This window comes from Pseudonaja textilis, chromosome Z (genome assembly GCF_049901715.1).
Source record: "Pseudonaja textilis isolate UNSWEBS1 chromosome Z, rPseTex1.2, whole genome shotgun sequence".
Classification (NCBI taxonomy): Eukaryota; Metazoa; Chordata; class Lepidosauria; order Squamata; family Elapidae; genus Pseudonaja; species Pseudonaja textilis.
Window position 1 is genome coordinate 105,960,437 of NC_142008.1, and position 16,685 is coordinate 105,977,121.

At 36.8% G+C, this 16,685-nt stretch overlaps 1 protein-coding gene, 1 long non-coding RNA gene and 2 pseudogenes across 2 annotated transcripts in view; all 4 read right to left on the reverse strand.

Moving 5' to 3' along the window:
• LOC148124208 (uncharacterized) overlaps positions 1–16,685 on the reverse strand; it is a 465,649-nt gene that overhangs the window by 267,181 nt on the left and 181,783 nt on the right. The gene's annotated exons all lie outside the window — the stretch shown is intronic.
• LOC113448539 (olfactory receptor 14I1-like) lies at positions 3,325–4,251 on the reverse strand. The gene has a single exon (XM_026719253.2). It carries the CDS (start codon positions 4,243–4,245, stop codon positions 3,325–3,327), a length of 921 nt encoding a protein of 306 aa, XP_026575038.1. The 5' UTR covers positions 4,246–4,251.
• On the reverse strand, positions 10,476–11,413 carry LOC113448540 (olfactory receptor 14C36-like; annotated as a pseudogene).
• Positions 15,434–16,000, reverse strand: LOC113448541 (olfactory receptor 14L1-like; annotated as a pseudogene).

Here is a 16,685-nt window from a genome sequence, read left to right on the forward strand (position 1 = left end):
TCCCTCCTCCCCTGCTTCTGCCTCTTCATCGCAGCCTGGACAGGCCCCTGAGGCCACCTTCCCCCGCTGCTGCAGGTCTGCGCCCGGAGGAGCCTCACCCACCCCCACGGTGGAAATCCCGAAAATCTCAAACGAGCGATGGAGCTGGCCATCCGGCACGGGATAGCACAACAGTTTCAGCAGCTGACCGGTCTGGCCCCTAGGCCTGAGGCCCCGAGGCTCGAGGATCAGCAACTTCGCATGGTCAGGTAGCTCTCCACGGGACTTGACCCTGCCCTTGGAGATGGAGGAGATGGAGGCCCAGGAACTGGGGACCCTACCCTCTTTGGGGACGAGGAGGATCTTGAATTGGGGTCTGTCGTGAGACAGTGAACTCCTCTCGGGAGCAGGCCCCCAGAAGGGGACATGTCGGAGGACCAGGGCCTCTCTCCAGGCCAGCCCGCGTTTCTGGGGCTGTTTAAACCATATCTATTTAGGTCCCTCCTGTTCAAGGCCAGGAATACCTCGGGCCTGAACCCTCCCCCCACCCAACCCAGCGGCATCGGGGTTCCTCCCGACTCCATTTTCTCCCAGCCTGTGGTGGAAACCGAAGTGATTCCTGTCCCACCCATATCCTCTGACATGGTCCCAAGGCAGCTAGCCTCCTCGGGGCCTCCTCCTCCTCCCAACGCCCAGGACAAGCGGTTTTTCAATCTTGAACCGCAGTTCTCTACCTTGCTCGATCCCCCTGTGGACGAGCCCGTAGTAGGTCTGGCCTCCCGCTCAACTCCCAGCGAGTCCCTCGAAGCTCTCAGCCCGAGGACAAACGAGCTGAACTGGCCCTGCGCCGCGCTCATCTCTGATGCCTGGGCGGTCAGGGCCTCCACGGCCGCGTCTTTTTCACCAGAACCTCCATCAAGTGGCTCCAGCAGCTCAAGCAGCACGTCCCCGCAGCTAATCTCAGAGCGCACCAGGATATTGCCAAGATCCTGGCCGCAGCCGAGTTCTCTGCAGACGCCACCTTCCAGGCTGCAAAATTCTCCACCAGGCCATCTCGTCCCAGGTTACTGCCCGTCGCCTTCTCTGGCTCCGCCACTGGCAGGCGGACGTAAAAAACAAGGCTAAGCTAGCATCAGCCCCCATCTCTGGGGGAAGCTATTTGGACCGGTTCTCGACCCATTCCTGGCGAGACCCGCAACAAGCGCAAATATCTCCCTTCTCTTGCTAGGAGGTCTGATTTCAGAGGTTCCTCTCCTCTTCTCGCCAAGGTTCTTCCCGCTCTTCCTCCTTCCCCAGGTACTACCAATCATCTCCCTACAGGCCTCCTGACCGATCGGAACCAGACAGGTCCGGAGGCACCTCGTCCAGGAAGCCCTCCGGGGATCCGGGAGAGGTTCGTTCCGTCGTTCCCGATAATGCAGTCGCCCCAGGTGGCTGCCCCTCCCCCAAAAAAAAAGAAAGAAAGAAAGAAAGAAACAAGTATAAAAACGAGGAGAAGGAGAGCAGAAAGCCTCCTCTTCAGGCTTCTCGCCTAGTCTGGCTCCACTCTGACACTTAACTCCTGCAAAATCTCTTTCTCTTCAGCCTTGCCCAAACCGTTGGGGAAGCCTAATCCTCATATCTGCCTTACCTCTCCATACTAAGACTCCCGGTAGACCATACGGCTCCCGGACGCAGGCTCATAGTCTGGAGCACAAATTTTGAAACACTCATACAAAACCATCACCACCTCCTAGGACACACATATAAACTTTTAATTAGATATAATACAAGGACAGGACAAAACAAAAATTTTATGACAAAATGGAAGCAGCGTTTTAAAGAAACAGATGTCACACAAAACTGGAAAGAACTATGGATTAAATCTCTATAACATATACATATAATCTAAAGGAAAATTGATATACATGTTCTACAGTTGATATACAACTCTATCAATAATATTTAAGATAGAAAAATTATATGGTAGTAAACAGAAACAACATTCTATCAGATGTGGTGGATCTGTAAAAAGAAAAAGCCCTCAAATGTATTGAAAAGAAATCTAGAGTATACTATAGAAATCTTGGAAATTAAATTTGAAATGAAACCACAACTTTTCTCACTAAATACAATTTTGGAAAAAAAATGTATCAAAGAATATAATAATCTAATGAGATATATCCTAATGGAGAAAAGCCTAATGCTGGGAACGATTGAGGGCAAAAGAAGAAGGGGACAGCAGAGAACAAAGTGGCTGGATGAAATCACTGAAGCAGTTGGCATGAGCTTAAATAGACTCTGGGAGCGGGATAGTAGAGGACAGGAAGGCATGGAGGAATGTTGTCCATGGGGTCACAATGGGTTGAACATGACTTTGCAACTAAAAACAACAACAAATCCTTACAATAGAAAGCATAAAATGTTGTTCAATGTTGGAATTCCAGCAGTATCTGCTTGGGAATTCAAAAGTGGAAAACATGCAACAAGGGTAAAGCTAACAGTATATATACAAAATTGAAGTTTAACCAAATTTAAACAAGAATGATTCCCATATGTAAAATACATTACTACAGCATGGAAAACATAATAACCTACTGTCTGGCTTTGAAGGGGGCCTACATGTCTACAAGCATTGTAAAGCAGGAGAAATAGGGGGAGAGAGAGAGAGAGAACAATTCACTGGACTCTTTAATATGAAATAATCAACTTAAGATCAAAACTTTTTTATTTCTGGGGAGACATGATGAACAAAGGATGGTGGGGAAGGTTCAGGCAAAGGAGATTTTGCCTAAAGAAATTACGTGTTCCTGTCCTTCCTCTGCCCCCAAAGTGGATTTCTTGATCAAAGAAATAGAATTTCTGTCCTGTGACTAAGCACTCAACAGAATATATTTTGCATTGCTGGTGAAATCATACATATCTAGCAATGAAGGGGAAAATGTGATTTCTAAGATAGATATATGGCACTTGTTTATATGGAACTTGTTTGGAACAGCTATGTCTTTCCCTACTATTTTTATGTTCAACTACATGATTCAATGAGAATATGCAATTGTTTGAAGAATCTCTGACCAGCGCTCCTTGATTGCCCCATATATTCTGAGGTTAAAAATGAAATTTTAAAATGAATGAAATCAATCAAAAAAGAAAGCATTATCTGACATTGGAGAAAGAGTATATTCCTATCTTTGTTTTCTTACTTGTTAAGTAATCTGTAGGAGAAGAGACATAGTAATATTTCATTTGCTTTATTGTCAAATTGTATTATCATAGCTTTTCCAATTTAATACAATAAGGTGTGAAGTTGTGGGATGATGTTTACTTTATCCTACCTTTCAGTTTTATACTCTTAATATTTCCCATTTATATAAGTGACCTCAAAGCGAAAATTCTTGACAGAGCAATCTTAATGTCATTGTTTCTCAAGCTATAGATTAATGGATTCATCATTGGTGGGATAACTGAATACATTACTGTAATGGCAAAATCAAGGTATGATGGCTTCTCAGATATAGGACGCAGATAAGCAAAGCAACCAGTAAACAAAAAAATGGAAAAGACTATTAGGTGTGGCAAACAAGTGGAGAAAGCCTTTTTTCTTCCTTGGACAGAAGGAATTCTCAGGACAGCAAGGAAGATCTCCACATAAGTAACAACAATGAAGACAAAACAACCAAATGCTAATGTAATGCTAAATACTACAACTCCAATTTCAGTTATATATAAATCTGAACAGGCAATCTTCAGTAAATGTGGGATTTCACAATAAAACTGATTGATAATATTAGAGCAGAAAGGAGTAAGAAAAGTCCCAGTGGTGTTTAATACAGCATTGAAGAGGCTAGCAATCCACACGCTGCCAACCATTTGGGTGCAGGCCTTTTTGTTCATTATCATTTCATATTGTAAAGGATTACAGATAGCAACATACCTATCAAATGCCATGATAGTAAGAAGAGAAATATCAGAGTCTACAAAGAATAAAAATAAAAGAACTTGAGTTACACATTCAGAATAAGAAATCTGTCGTTTGTTCATAAATGAATTGAAAATGGATTTGGGAATGATGACTGAAACTGAGCCAATGTTCTGCAGGGCTAAATTCATTAGGAAAATGTACATTGGTCTGTGAAGGTGAGAATCAAAAATGATGGCAGAGATAATCAGGAAGTTCCCAGTTAGTGTAATTAAATACAAAATCAAAAATACAGAGGCATAGATAATCTGAAATTCCGGAATGTTTGATAATTCCAAGAGAAGAAACATAGATGTGTTGTTATCCATTTCTGGTCACAAAGATCACAACCTTAGAAGAAAAGGAAGCACTCTTAACATCATTTCCATTCATTATCATTTGGAGAACTTTTAATCATAAATTGTATGATTTCAACGCAGATTAAAATAAATGTTGATCTTTCCACTTTGGATAAGTGTTTTAAGCATAAATATTACATCCATATTGTTTCAATTTTCTTGTATTAATTAAAGTTCAAGGGTATGATATCAGTTGCAGCTCTTCAGTAAGCAAACATGCCTTATGATTGTAATCAAGATAATCAGAGTTAAGATAAAATTTGTTTTAGTAGTTAGATTTTTTTGTAAAAAATCATATTTATATATGTGAAATGAATTTAAAAGACTTTAAAATAAAAGTGAGCTATGAAAATGAAACAAATATTTGTTACAGTGGTTGTACATTCAGCCAGATACCTAACCCTAACCCTAATCAGATGTTGCTGCTGCTGCTGCTGCTGATGATGATGACGATGATGATTTGTGGAAATGTTGTATCTCCTGCATGGGATTTGTATTTAAATTGCCTTCTGATCATTGTTAAAATGTATACATCTCAATATATGTAAGTAGTTTTCTGTTTTCTGCTTGACATCTCAAGAAGTAAATATATATACATTTGCTATAATACATAGCAAAAATAAAAGACGGAATAATTGGATAGAAGGATTAGATAGATAGATAAATAGATAGATAGATAGATAGATGATAGATAGATAGATAGATAGATAGATAGATAGATAGATAGATAGATAGATAGATAGATAAGTTTAGAATTCAAAGGGTTAAAAAAGGCAAAGTGGAGAAGATCATTGCTTACTTTCTTCATTAATTCTCATTTTAGGTTATCGGGTATTTATCTGTTACTTGAACTTCTTTTATTTCTCATATGAAACTTTAAAGATTTTTCTGATAGCTTTATCAAGTCTTTTTTAGCTTCACAGAAACTTGCTCAGTTCCCAGGAGTCATGCACGTCTTGTGAGAAGAACCTCTAAGGTCTTCTCATTTCCCCTTGACTTTTGATTTTCTTTTCCTAATTAACATAATAAACTAAAAAATAACACTAGAAACCATATAATTTAGGAAATAGTTATGCCTGTCTAAAGATTAAATTGGATATTTTTTTAGGTAGGGTTGAAATGAAAGTTAAACAGATCTTTATTACATATATATTTTTCATATGCCACAGGAACTAATGTTTAATGACATGTATGTTTGGAGAAGGAAAACTGAAATCAGTCCTTTAAACTTCTCCATATTCTGAAAGCAGAATAATTTTCTAATACAATACAACGTAAATTGTTTGAAAATATAACTCCAACCTGTGAGGTGTCTATACAATCTAACCCTAAGCAAATAGAGATAGACCTTTTTCAGAGCCTGCTTTGATGCCCTTATATTAGATTTACTGGCGGGGGATGGAATTTCTTATTTGCAGAGAGTTTGCCCTTGTACATCTAGGCAAGTAGAAACTCTGCCTCCTACAGTATCCTATTTATGATGTCCCCAGATCTGCTGTTATCTCCCCAATCATCTCCAAATTTGAGAGTCATACTGATAAATTATATGTTTATTACTTTTTAAAGGATGCTAATCCCAGATTCACAGATTAGGTGGTCTAATATGTCAAAGGCCTGTACTAATCCTGCATCACCCTGTTTCCCCTTTCAGAGGCCCCAGCTCTTAATCTTCCCATTTCCTCCCCTACGACAGCCTCTTTCTTTATCCCATGGCTGTGACTTTACCTTCCTCCCATGGCTGGTTGCCAGGGAAGGCAAGTCAGGGCTGAGCCATTGTTGTCGCTCGGCTCCCCGCCAGCCCATGTAGCCCTTGTCATGAATGCCTGCAGCCACTGAAAAAAAGACACAGAGGCTGGAGGCTTTTTGCAGTGAAAATTATTGACCTCCGGCTTTGCTTGCTCCACTTCTCCAATGTGCTACTCTGGCCACATTCTAAGTGCCGGCCCCACAAATCCACCCCATTGAACCTGCTGTACTGGAGGGACTTACCCAAGCAAGTCCAAGCAGAGTGGTGCAGTGCCTAGAACATGGCGCCTAGAACTGCATGGCTGGTGCCTAGAATGTGGCAGCAGTGGTGCATTGGAGAAGCAGAGCAAAGCTGGAGGGCGGTAATTTTTGCTGCAAAAAGCCTCCAGACACGGTGTGTGTTTTCCGGTGGGGCTTGGCTCCAGCCACACTGAAATAAAGACGCGGCGTCTGGATGCTTTTTCCAACAAAAATTACCGACCTCCAGCTTTGCTCATTCCACTTCTCCAACACACCACTATGGCCATCAGCGATCATCACGCATGTCACACATGCACAATAAGGACTGACTGGGCAGGAATGGAGGAATCAGGCAGAGAGGAGTGGGGCCAGCCAAGGGCCTGTTTTACCAGTTTTCCAAACTACTCGGAACCCTGAATTGTGCCCTGCGAGGGTCCCACCTCCAGCACTCCTCTGCCACCACCTTGCCTCATAGTGCCCCCTGCCATTCCCGTTGCCTCCTAGTACCCCCCTAAGTCATCCCACTGCCCCACAGGGGGTAGTACTGCCCACTTTGGGAACCACTGCTCTAAGGGCACTAATTACAATTGGTTCAATATCTATTTTCTTTTTTGACAACTGTTCAACTTCAAACAGCAAATCCTGGTATTTCACATTTTTCAAAAAGTTTTTTTTTCTCAATCTTAGCATCATCTGGTAGATCATTATCAATGAATTAGATTTTTTTTTAATTTTCAACAACTATTATATGAGGCATGTTATGAACAAAATGCCTATTTGGATTTATAGTTTCATAAGATCTTAACTGTTCATTTTCAAAAATCCTCTTAACTTGATGGTTCCAGTGGTTCTTGGGTACATTCAAATCCTAACTTCTGGTGAAGTTTTCAATGAATAATTCTGGCAAAACTATTATGACACTGCTTATCAATGATTATAGTCAGTTTGTGAATTTTTGCTGCAGACACTAATCAAATGGTTATTTATTTCATCCTTTTTGCTACAAAGGGGACATTTTTTAAAAAAAAATATTTATTTGAGTGGGGGTTAGAGGATGTAACAACAGAGTCAGATAATGCATTCCAGGCATTGACCACTCTGTTACTGAAGTCATACTCTCTGCAATCAAGTTTGAAGTGGTTTACATTGAGTTTGTATCTGCTATGTGCTCTTGTATTGCTGTGGTTGAAGCTGAAATAGTCATTGACTGGTAGGACATTGTAGCAGATAATTTTGTGTGCTACACTTAAGTCTAACCATAGGTGGAGTAGTTCAAGGTTGTCCAAGCCCAAAATCTCAAGCCTGGTGATATAGGGTATTCTGTTGTGAGCAGAGGAGTATAGTACTCTTCTCATTAAATACTTCTGGACTCGCTCAATTGTATTATTGTCTGATATGCAGTGTGGATTCCAGACTGATGAGCTGTATTTGAGTATTGGTCTGGCAAAAGTTTTGTATGCTCTAGTTAGCAATTCGATATTCTGGAGAAGAAGCTTTGTAAGATTAGATTTACAACTCTTAATGCCTTTTTGGCAATACTGTTACAGTGAGCTCTGGTACTTAGGTCATTTGATATGAAAAATCCAAGGTCCTTGACAGAGTGAGAATCATCAATGAGGTTATATTCACCTAGTTTGAATTTGGTGTACTGATTTTTTTTACCAATGTGTAGGACAGAGCATTTGTTGGTCAAGATTTGGAGTTGCCAGATGTTTGACCATTCAGACACATAATCAAGGTCACTTTGAAGGATAGTAGCATTGCCAGTGGTGTTGAATAGTTTTACATCATCTGTAAAGAGGATGCAGTTACTTACAAGGTGATCACAAAGGTCATTTATATAGAGTATAAAGAGTGTGGGTCCTAGAACGCTATAGATATTGTTTTTTGCTTTAAAAAATGAAATAAAGTAATAGTACATTCCAAATCATTTAAGAACAGACCTATGCATTGGATTTGAAAATTCTCATACTTAAAAAAAATTGTATTGTGCAATGCAATCTGAAAACATTCCTCATGCTATGTAAAACTGAATTTCACATAGAAGAAAGAATAGCCTATCATCCTTAGGAAAGATCAGTTAAGTTACCCATCCTTTAGATTGGTTCTGGACTTGTTGGCCTTTCATAGGCCTTAAAGATAAGGCTAAATCATCAGGAAGAGGAGCTGGAATATTTTGTAAAGTCCATAAAATGATTTATGTTGATGACTGATTGTAGCTGTACCTAACTTGCCAGTTATGTATTTATTAGTGTGCACATTACAATGGGTTTTAACTGTCAATATTATGTTATTGGTAGCCATATAAATCTTGTATGGATGATGATGATGATGATGATGATGATGATGATGATGATAGATGTACATTTCTGTCTGTACATATCCTTGAGTTCATGATTTAATCCCTAAGCCATTTCTTTTTCTTCAAAAAGAAGGCTTCCAAAGCTTGAATGATATATTTTTCCAAATAATTTTGGGATTTTCAGTTTACATTTACATATTTTCTGGCCTATTATTGGAAACTAAAAATACAAACTTTGCATTGGACTTGGGGACAATGAATTATTGAATTGTTCAGCCATTGAAATCTCTTTTAACTTTTGTGAGACATAATCAGATTAGATTATAACATATGTTGTTTGCTTGACATCTATCAAGGATATTCAGTATTAGATGTTAGAAATATATATGGCTCAGTATTATGATTTATGCAAAGACCAGAAGAAAAAGCTTGACTACAGACATCTGTATTCCAAGGAGAGGAAAGTGGTTTAGATACAGTGCTGTTTATTAGTATTTAAAATAGTGCAAAGTGTATTTGTAACACTTGCCATATATAAATATTTCTATACATAAACATTTGTGTTTCTCTCTGCATGGTATGTCAACTAAATATAAATATGTATACTAATTCTTTATTTAATTTAAGGATTAGAATTTAGTTAAATGGCTTAATTTCGACTGACTACTATTACTACTACTACTATTACACACACACACACACACACACACACACACACACACACACACATCAATGAGCTTATGACTGAAGTACTCTTACTACAATTACAAAAAGACAAAAATAGAATAGTATTTCTGTCCAAATAATTTTGGGATTTTCAGTTTACTTTTTCTCAGATGCATATTTCCTGATCTGCTGCTGGAAACTAAAAACACCATTCTTTGCACTGGACATAGAAAGAACTATAAAGTTAATGATTTATGTAGAAAACAGGAGACAGGACTTGCATTTCAGAATAATAATGTGCAGCTAACTGGATCCAAAGGGGAAAAATGGTGTTAGTACACTTGTTCATGTATACAGGCCCAGTTGAATACACACAGAATAGACACAGAATTTAATACATATGCACAGAGCTAATAAGTGAAAAGGTGCTGTTTATTACTATACATAGTACAAAATATATTTGTAATAATTTATCTGTATAAATATTTCTATACATCTACATATGCAATGTATATACAAACATTTATCTGGGTGTGTGCTTTGTGTACATGTGTTTGTGTGTGTGTGTCTCTCTCTCTGTGTATATATGGTAAATAAGTATAACATTTGTTTTAATATGTAGAAGATAATTAACATTCTAACAGTTTGTTTTTAATGCAAACAAAGTGCTAATTTCTTCCTCCATATTACTGGCCAATAGTCTTAGGAATGTTAACAGCCTCTCTCTTACTACCTGGTTGACCAGCACCTAAGACAAGTGGAACTTGCTCTACCACCTTCTAGAACCAAGGGTTGCATATCTTTCTACTGGCTGTTTTCTGACTCTTTCATTTCAGTGGCCTTAGGGATCTTCTTGCTTCTTCTCACTAGACATAGATCTTTTGCCTTACATATCAATCATCTATATCATGGCTTCCTCTGCTGCTACCTTTGTCTATTCACCTCTCATTCCAACAGCATCTCTTGTCACATTTAGAAGACTTCCACCTTCTTTCTTTGGTTACTTGTTATGGCTTCTTTTATCATTCTCTCTTCGGAAACCTGCATTTCCAAAGGGTTATAGGGGATTCTAATGTTTTAAACTTTGCTCTCCATTTTCTTTAAATGTCTGTGTGGACAATTGAGTAATCTCCAACCTTGACAGTGGCATATAACATTCTTTCACTTTCAGGACTCTTCAATCAGCTCACAACATGAAACTATGAGATAGGCTTCATTTTATATTTAACTCTTCATATGTCTGCTCCTAATTTTTGCTGATTAAAATACGAGTCCTCAGACCAAAATGTTTTGAGAGGGCAATTTTGATATCCTTATTTCTAAAGCTGTATATTAATGGATTTAACATAGGTGGAACAATAGAATACATGATGGTAATTGCAAAATCAAAGTGTGATGGGGTATCAGATGGAGTTCTCAAGTAAGCAAATGACGAAGTAAATAAAAACAAGGAAAAAACTGTGATGTGTGGGAAGCAAGTGGAGAAGGCTTTTTTTCTTCCCTGAACAGAAGGGATTTTTGAAACAGCAGTAAAGATCTGAATGTAAGTAACAAAGATAAAGGCAAAACAACCAAATGCTAATGTAAAACTGAATATTATGCCAGCAATTTCAATCACAAATGCATCTGAACAGGCAAGCTTAAGTAACTGTGGGATTTCACAGTAAAACTGATTGATTGCATTAGAACAGAAATGAGTAGTGAATGTTCCAATTGTATTTAATACAGCATTGAGAAAGCTAGCAGTCCATACACTGCCAATCATTTTGATACAAGCCTTCCTATTCATTATCATCTCATATTGTAAAGGATTACAAATGGCAACAAATCGATCATATGCCATGACAGTAAGAAGAGAAATATCACAATCTATAAAGAAGACAAACAAGAGGACTTGAGCAACACATCCAGAATAAGAAATATACCGTTCATTAATAATGGAATTGATAACAGATTTGGGGACAATGAGTGAAACAGACCCAATGTCTTGTAAAGCTAAATTCATCAGAAAGACGTACATGGGGGTGTGAAGGCAAGAGTCAAAACAACTGCAGAGATAATGAGAAAGTTCCCTATTAGGGTCATTAAATACAGAATCAGAAATATAGCCGTGTACATAACCTGTAGTTCCCTAATTGTTGAGAATTCCAGTAGAAGAAATATAGATGTGTCATTATCCATTGTTTTGTCACAGATATCAGAAACCTAGAGAATGGTAATTGGTTAAAGACATTTAAATAGCAAATTGTATGTATTTATGTGAAAGATTAAGCTAAAATTGGTATTTCCAAATACTAATAAACATTCCCCAATGTAAGTATTGTTTTCTTATGACTTAATTGTCTGAGACTAATTTACATTAACAGGTATTGAGCCAATTGCTTTTATTTAACATTAATCATGTCTCATGTCAACATTTATAGTTCCGAATTCAAAGACAGTGGAGAATCTCACTTTTAGTTATTTTAAGTAGTAGATAAAATTACTGCAAGCATCTCCATCTGTTTCCTGAAACTAAAGGTAAAATTTCAGGAAAAAAAATAAAACGAAGATTCTTGAATCTTTAGCTAATGATAATTTGTATTGGGATCTTGGTTGTGTAATCCTATCTATATTACCTGAATGAGGGTCTCTCTTCCACCGTCTGCTTTTCAACAGCCACCCTGCAAATAGATATGTGTTCCCCTTCAGTTCCATTTGAATTATATCTTGAAAAGAATCTGCACTAAAACCTATAATTTTCTTCAGAAACAGAAGAGCAAAAATTGGTGAAAGAATGAAAAAAGAAATTTTCAAATGTATCCTAAATGGAAGATTTAGATTTGAAGAGATATGCTTCAATGTTTATAAATTCTGTCATATTCAGAATTAAACATATATATTTTTCATTTAATATACTTTCTTTAATAACTGTAGGCCCAACTTATTTTTCCCAGAATATGGATAACTGCATGAAATTAATTAATCACATCATCTTAATCATTAATAATCAAACAGATTTATAAAAATCTGTAGAACTCAGGTTTAACATAATCCATATCCAAGTGGAGTTTCTACTGCACAGAACAGAACATAGCTCTAAAGAAAATAAAGATGTAAACTTATTTAAATGAATTTAACTTTTGTACAATTTGAGCACCATAATTCATCTTATAGTTGAAAAAGATGTAGAAATATACTGAATTCTGAATATGCCCCAATCCCAGCATCCTCCAAATTGGAAGAAAAGTAGAGATCTCTCATCCCATTCCAAAGTTTCTTCTGGTTGTCACATCAAAAATTTAAATATGTAGATTTCTTTAGCAGGGGGAAGAGAAAAAAATGTGGGAAATTTATAAAGAAAATGCTGAATGAATAGCAGTAAAATATGAATAACTGTAGAATATGAATGTATGAAGGTGAAGGAAAGGAAGTAAAAGTGGAAAAGAAATCAGCTTACTTTCCTCTTTTAATGTGATTTTCACATATTCATTTTCCAGTTCCCTTTGAAACTGATCATTGTATGTCTACTTTGCACTATAATTATTGATTTTAAATTGTTTTCCTCATTAGTATAGTTTTATTAGACCTTCTATGCCTAATCAGAGACTCATTTAGTTCCCAGTGGTCCTGAACAGTTGATTAGAACAACCTCAAAGGTCATTTTTCTTTTTGCTTTCCTTTTCCTAATTAACATAATAAGCTCTAGAATCAATGCATTTCAGAAGTTTGTTATTCAAGAAAATAAGCCTAGCATTTAGCCAATAGTTCAGGTATCTTTTTCTATTTTCTTTCTAGGGAACATATTTCCTGATGTGCTACTAGATACTGACTAGATTTACAGATATTCATAGATTTACAGATATGTTGAAGATGGACTCAGGCACATTTGAACAGTTTAATCATCAAAAATTATTTCCACTCCTTTCTGTTGGACTCAAACTGGACTTAAATATATTGCCTTACATATACCAAAGGCAACTACTGTTAGACATAAAGTCACACTTTCAAAATTCCATTAGATGGCAACTTTTGAGGAAAGAGAATTAGAATATACTCACTGTACCTAACACAGTGGAATTGACAGAAAACCTCAAGGAAAGATAGCCTGTCCATTTGTAATGATAGACTTTAGAAGTTAATGCTGAATCACACCCAGAAAGTAGAGATAGTGCCGCCCACATAACAACACTATACTATTGACAATATTGAACAGAACTGCACACAATATTGCATTCTGGACCAGCTGTAATCGAGATGATCTTCAAAGAAAATTCCATGTAGAGCACATTGCAGAATGTGGAAGGAAGTCATCTAGGCACAATTGAGAGAAAGCAAGCCCTACAAGTCCAGAAATATGAGCAATTTAATATGCAAATAATATATATATATGTTCAAAGATGATCTGTGAAAAGGCCTCTCTAGCCACAATTGTCTCTCAAGTCCAGGGGGACCCGCCATTTTGTATCATATCTGTTTTAGCCCATTGAGAGAAAAATATATCACATCACTATATCCAAAACCAAAGCCACTCCATTTTGCCAAGGTTGAGTTGAAAGTGTTTCCTCCCCATACATAATCTCATAGCCTCTAGACATTGGGTCACCATCAAAACATCATCACCTATCTGGTCAGAGCTTTAGATGTATCATCAGCATATCTATCAAACCTCATGACAAGATGACAAACAACCAAGTCAATGAATTTTAGTAGATATCAAGAAGGTGTGATGAGAGATCTGAGCCATGATGTACCTCAAATTTCAGGGCCCTGAGATTACAACACTTCCTCAAAAAAATACTGGCCATGGAAGAAAGACCATAGAAAAAAGGTGACCTCACTCCTAACACAAAGTTGTCCAGAACCAAAGATATGATGGTCAGTTGTAACAAAAGCTATCAATAACTACAGTACCACCTCCTCCAAGATACATGATACTACCTTGTAATACAAAAAGCATTAACTATTCCTTAGACCCATCCACATGACACTTCCCAAAAGACCCTGACCAATCAAGAGAAGCATGGGTTCAGGACAGAGTTTGCATTGTTCTAACCTACCCTTATCTTGTAAAACAGAAGTCTCCTCAAGCACTAATAAGAAAAATAAAAACAAGTGTTCCAGTTTCTTCTGCTTTTCTGACTGCATTAAGTCTGGATCAATTCTGGTTAGTTAAGATTCAAAGGAATCTTTGAAAAAAATGGGTTATAAAAGAAATTACTTCAAATTCAAGGGAGATTTTCATATCAACAATGGTTCAGGCTCCCCTACAGAGTAAAATTATAGTACTAGGCTAAATCAGTGGGTATTTGTTCAAGGTCTTGTGAATGCTGAAAATAGAAGGTTCATAATACATTTTTGTCTCATAAGGAAAGTGACTTATATAGATAATTAGCCCTGTACAAATGTTTTGGGGATGTTAAACAAATCTCTTTAGTCAAAGCTATGGATTAGCATATCATAGTGATAGGTTATTCCCTAAATAGCCTTATGATCTAGTAATTGGAATTACTTTTAAATGATTGGGTTCAAAGAGAAGACTATAGTAAAAGGAATAACTACAAGTATGACAGCCTAATTCAAAGCAAAGGTAAAGAAGGAAGAGATTGAAGAAGAAAAAAATGAAATTTTATCATTTAATATTTAATAGGAGAAGTACTATCATTAAATGTTGTACATTATAATTCTTGATTCTTAATGAATGTACCTTTTCTTTATGTATACTGAGAGCATTTACACCAAGACAAATTCCTTGTGTGTCCAATCACACTTGGCCAATAAAGTATTCTATTCTATTCTATTCTATTCTATTCTATTCTATTCTATTCTATTCTATTCTATTCTATTCTATTCTAAAAAGAAAAAACTGTGAAGAATATGGATAAAGCCTGAGGAAAAAGCAAAGGGAAAAGTATTCTCAAGTGTGAGATTAATGTAGGACAAATCCAGAATATAGATTCTCCTTTAGCCATGTTGTGGCTACAACTATTCTGGGGAAAAAAACTATTTTTTTTTTGTATGTACAGTATGACATAAACATTTGAAAACTACAACTCAACAAACACATACAAAAGTACAGACATAGGATTTTTATATATTTATTGTTACATTTCTTAAGAATGAAAAGTTAACATCAAATATTTTAATCTAATAGGAGTATGAAACTGGATAGTAGAATTTACATTAAACCTCTCCTTCCCTGTTTGCAATTACATTGTCCATTTTCTATTTTCCAGTGTCAAAATTTTTGAAAGAGCAACTGTCCTTGTTTCTCATGTTGTAGATTAATGGGTTCAACATGGGTGGAATAATGGAATAAGTTATTGTAACAGTGAAATCAAAGTGTGATGGTTTGTCAGGTCAAGGAATCAGGTAAGCAAATAAAGAGGCAACCAAAAATATGGAGAAAATGTGACATGGGGAAAACAAGTAGAAAAGGCTTTTTCCTTCCCTGAACAGAAGGGATTCTTGAAACAACAGAGAAGATCTGTCCATAAGTAACAGTGATGAAGATAAAGCAACCAAATACTAATATCATAATAAATATTATATATCCAATTTTAATTACATATATATCTGAGCAGGCAAACTTAAGTAATTGTGGGATTTCACAATAGAACTGATTGATTGTATTAGAGCAGAAATTATTATTAAAAGTTCCAATAGTATGCAATCCAGCATTAATGAAACTGACAATCCAGACACTGCCAACCATTTTAGTACAGACCTTTTGTTCGTTATCATTTCATATTGCAAAGGATGGCAAATGGCAACAAACCAATCATATGCCATGACAGTCAAGTTGTAAAAGTAAGATGTTCAATCTGAAAAAAAAACACTATGGAAGGGCAAGGAAAACAAATTATTAGAACATTATGGCAAAAGCAAACAATAACAACCCTTTTCTTAACCCATAGATCAGCCTGTAACATGGAGGTTGTCAGGACTCCAACAAATCCACCCCCATTCAAATGATAAGTCTCTACCAATATCTCTCAGAGAAAATAAAATTGATTTATTAGAAGTAGCCATGTTGCCATTAACTGGATTCAGCCAATACTAAAATACATCATTCATCTTCCCCTTGACCCTGGTCTTCCCCCCACTCCTGGATGTATATTCTCCAATTAGAATTTGAATTAGAAGAACTTTATTGTCATTGTACAAGTACAACAAAACTGAGGATTCACCCCAGCAACTGTTCGCAATATAATAAAACCAAAGCACTTAAAAATGAAGATAAGAAAAATAGAGTACCCACATCTCCATTTGCAATTTGAGAGTACAATATCTAGGAATATACACAAAATATACATCCAACACCGACTGTAATGCTTAGCCGAGCATAATACACAAGAGATGAATTATACTGTAATATGTTATTATACATCTGAATGTACATCTTTTCACATCTTAATAAAGTAGTGACTTTGTGTTTATTTGCGGTTCGGATGGCCCAGGGAAAGAAACTATTTGT

Bases quoted from the DNA above. Each gene is read 5' to 3' on its own strand.
- LOC113448539 (XM_026719253.2), bottom strand. From the start codon at position 4,245: ATGGATAACAACACATCTATGTTTCTTCTCTTGGAATTATCAAACATT.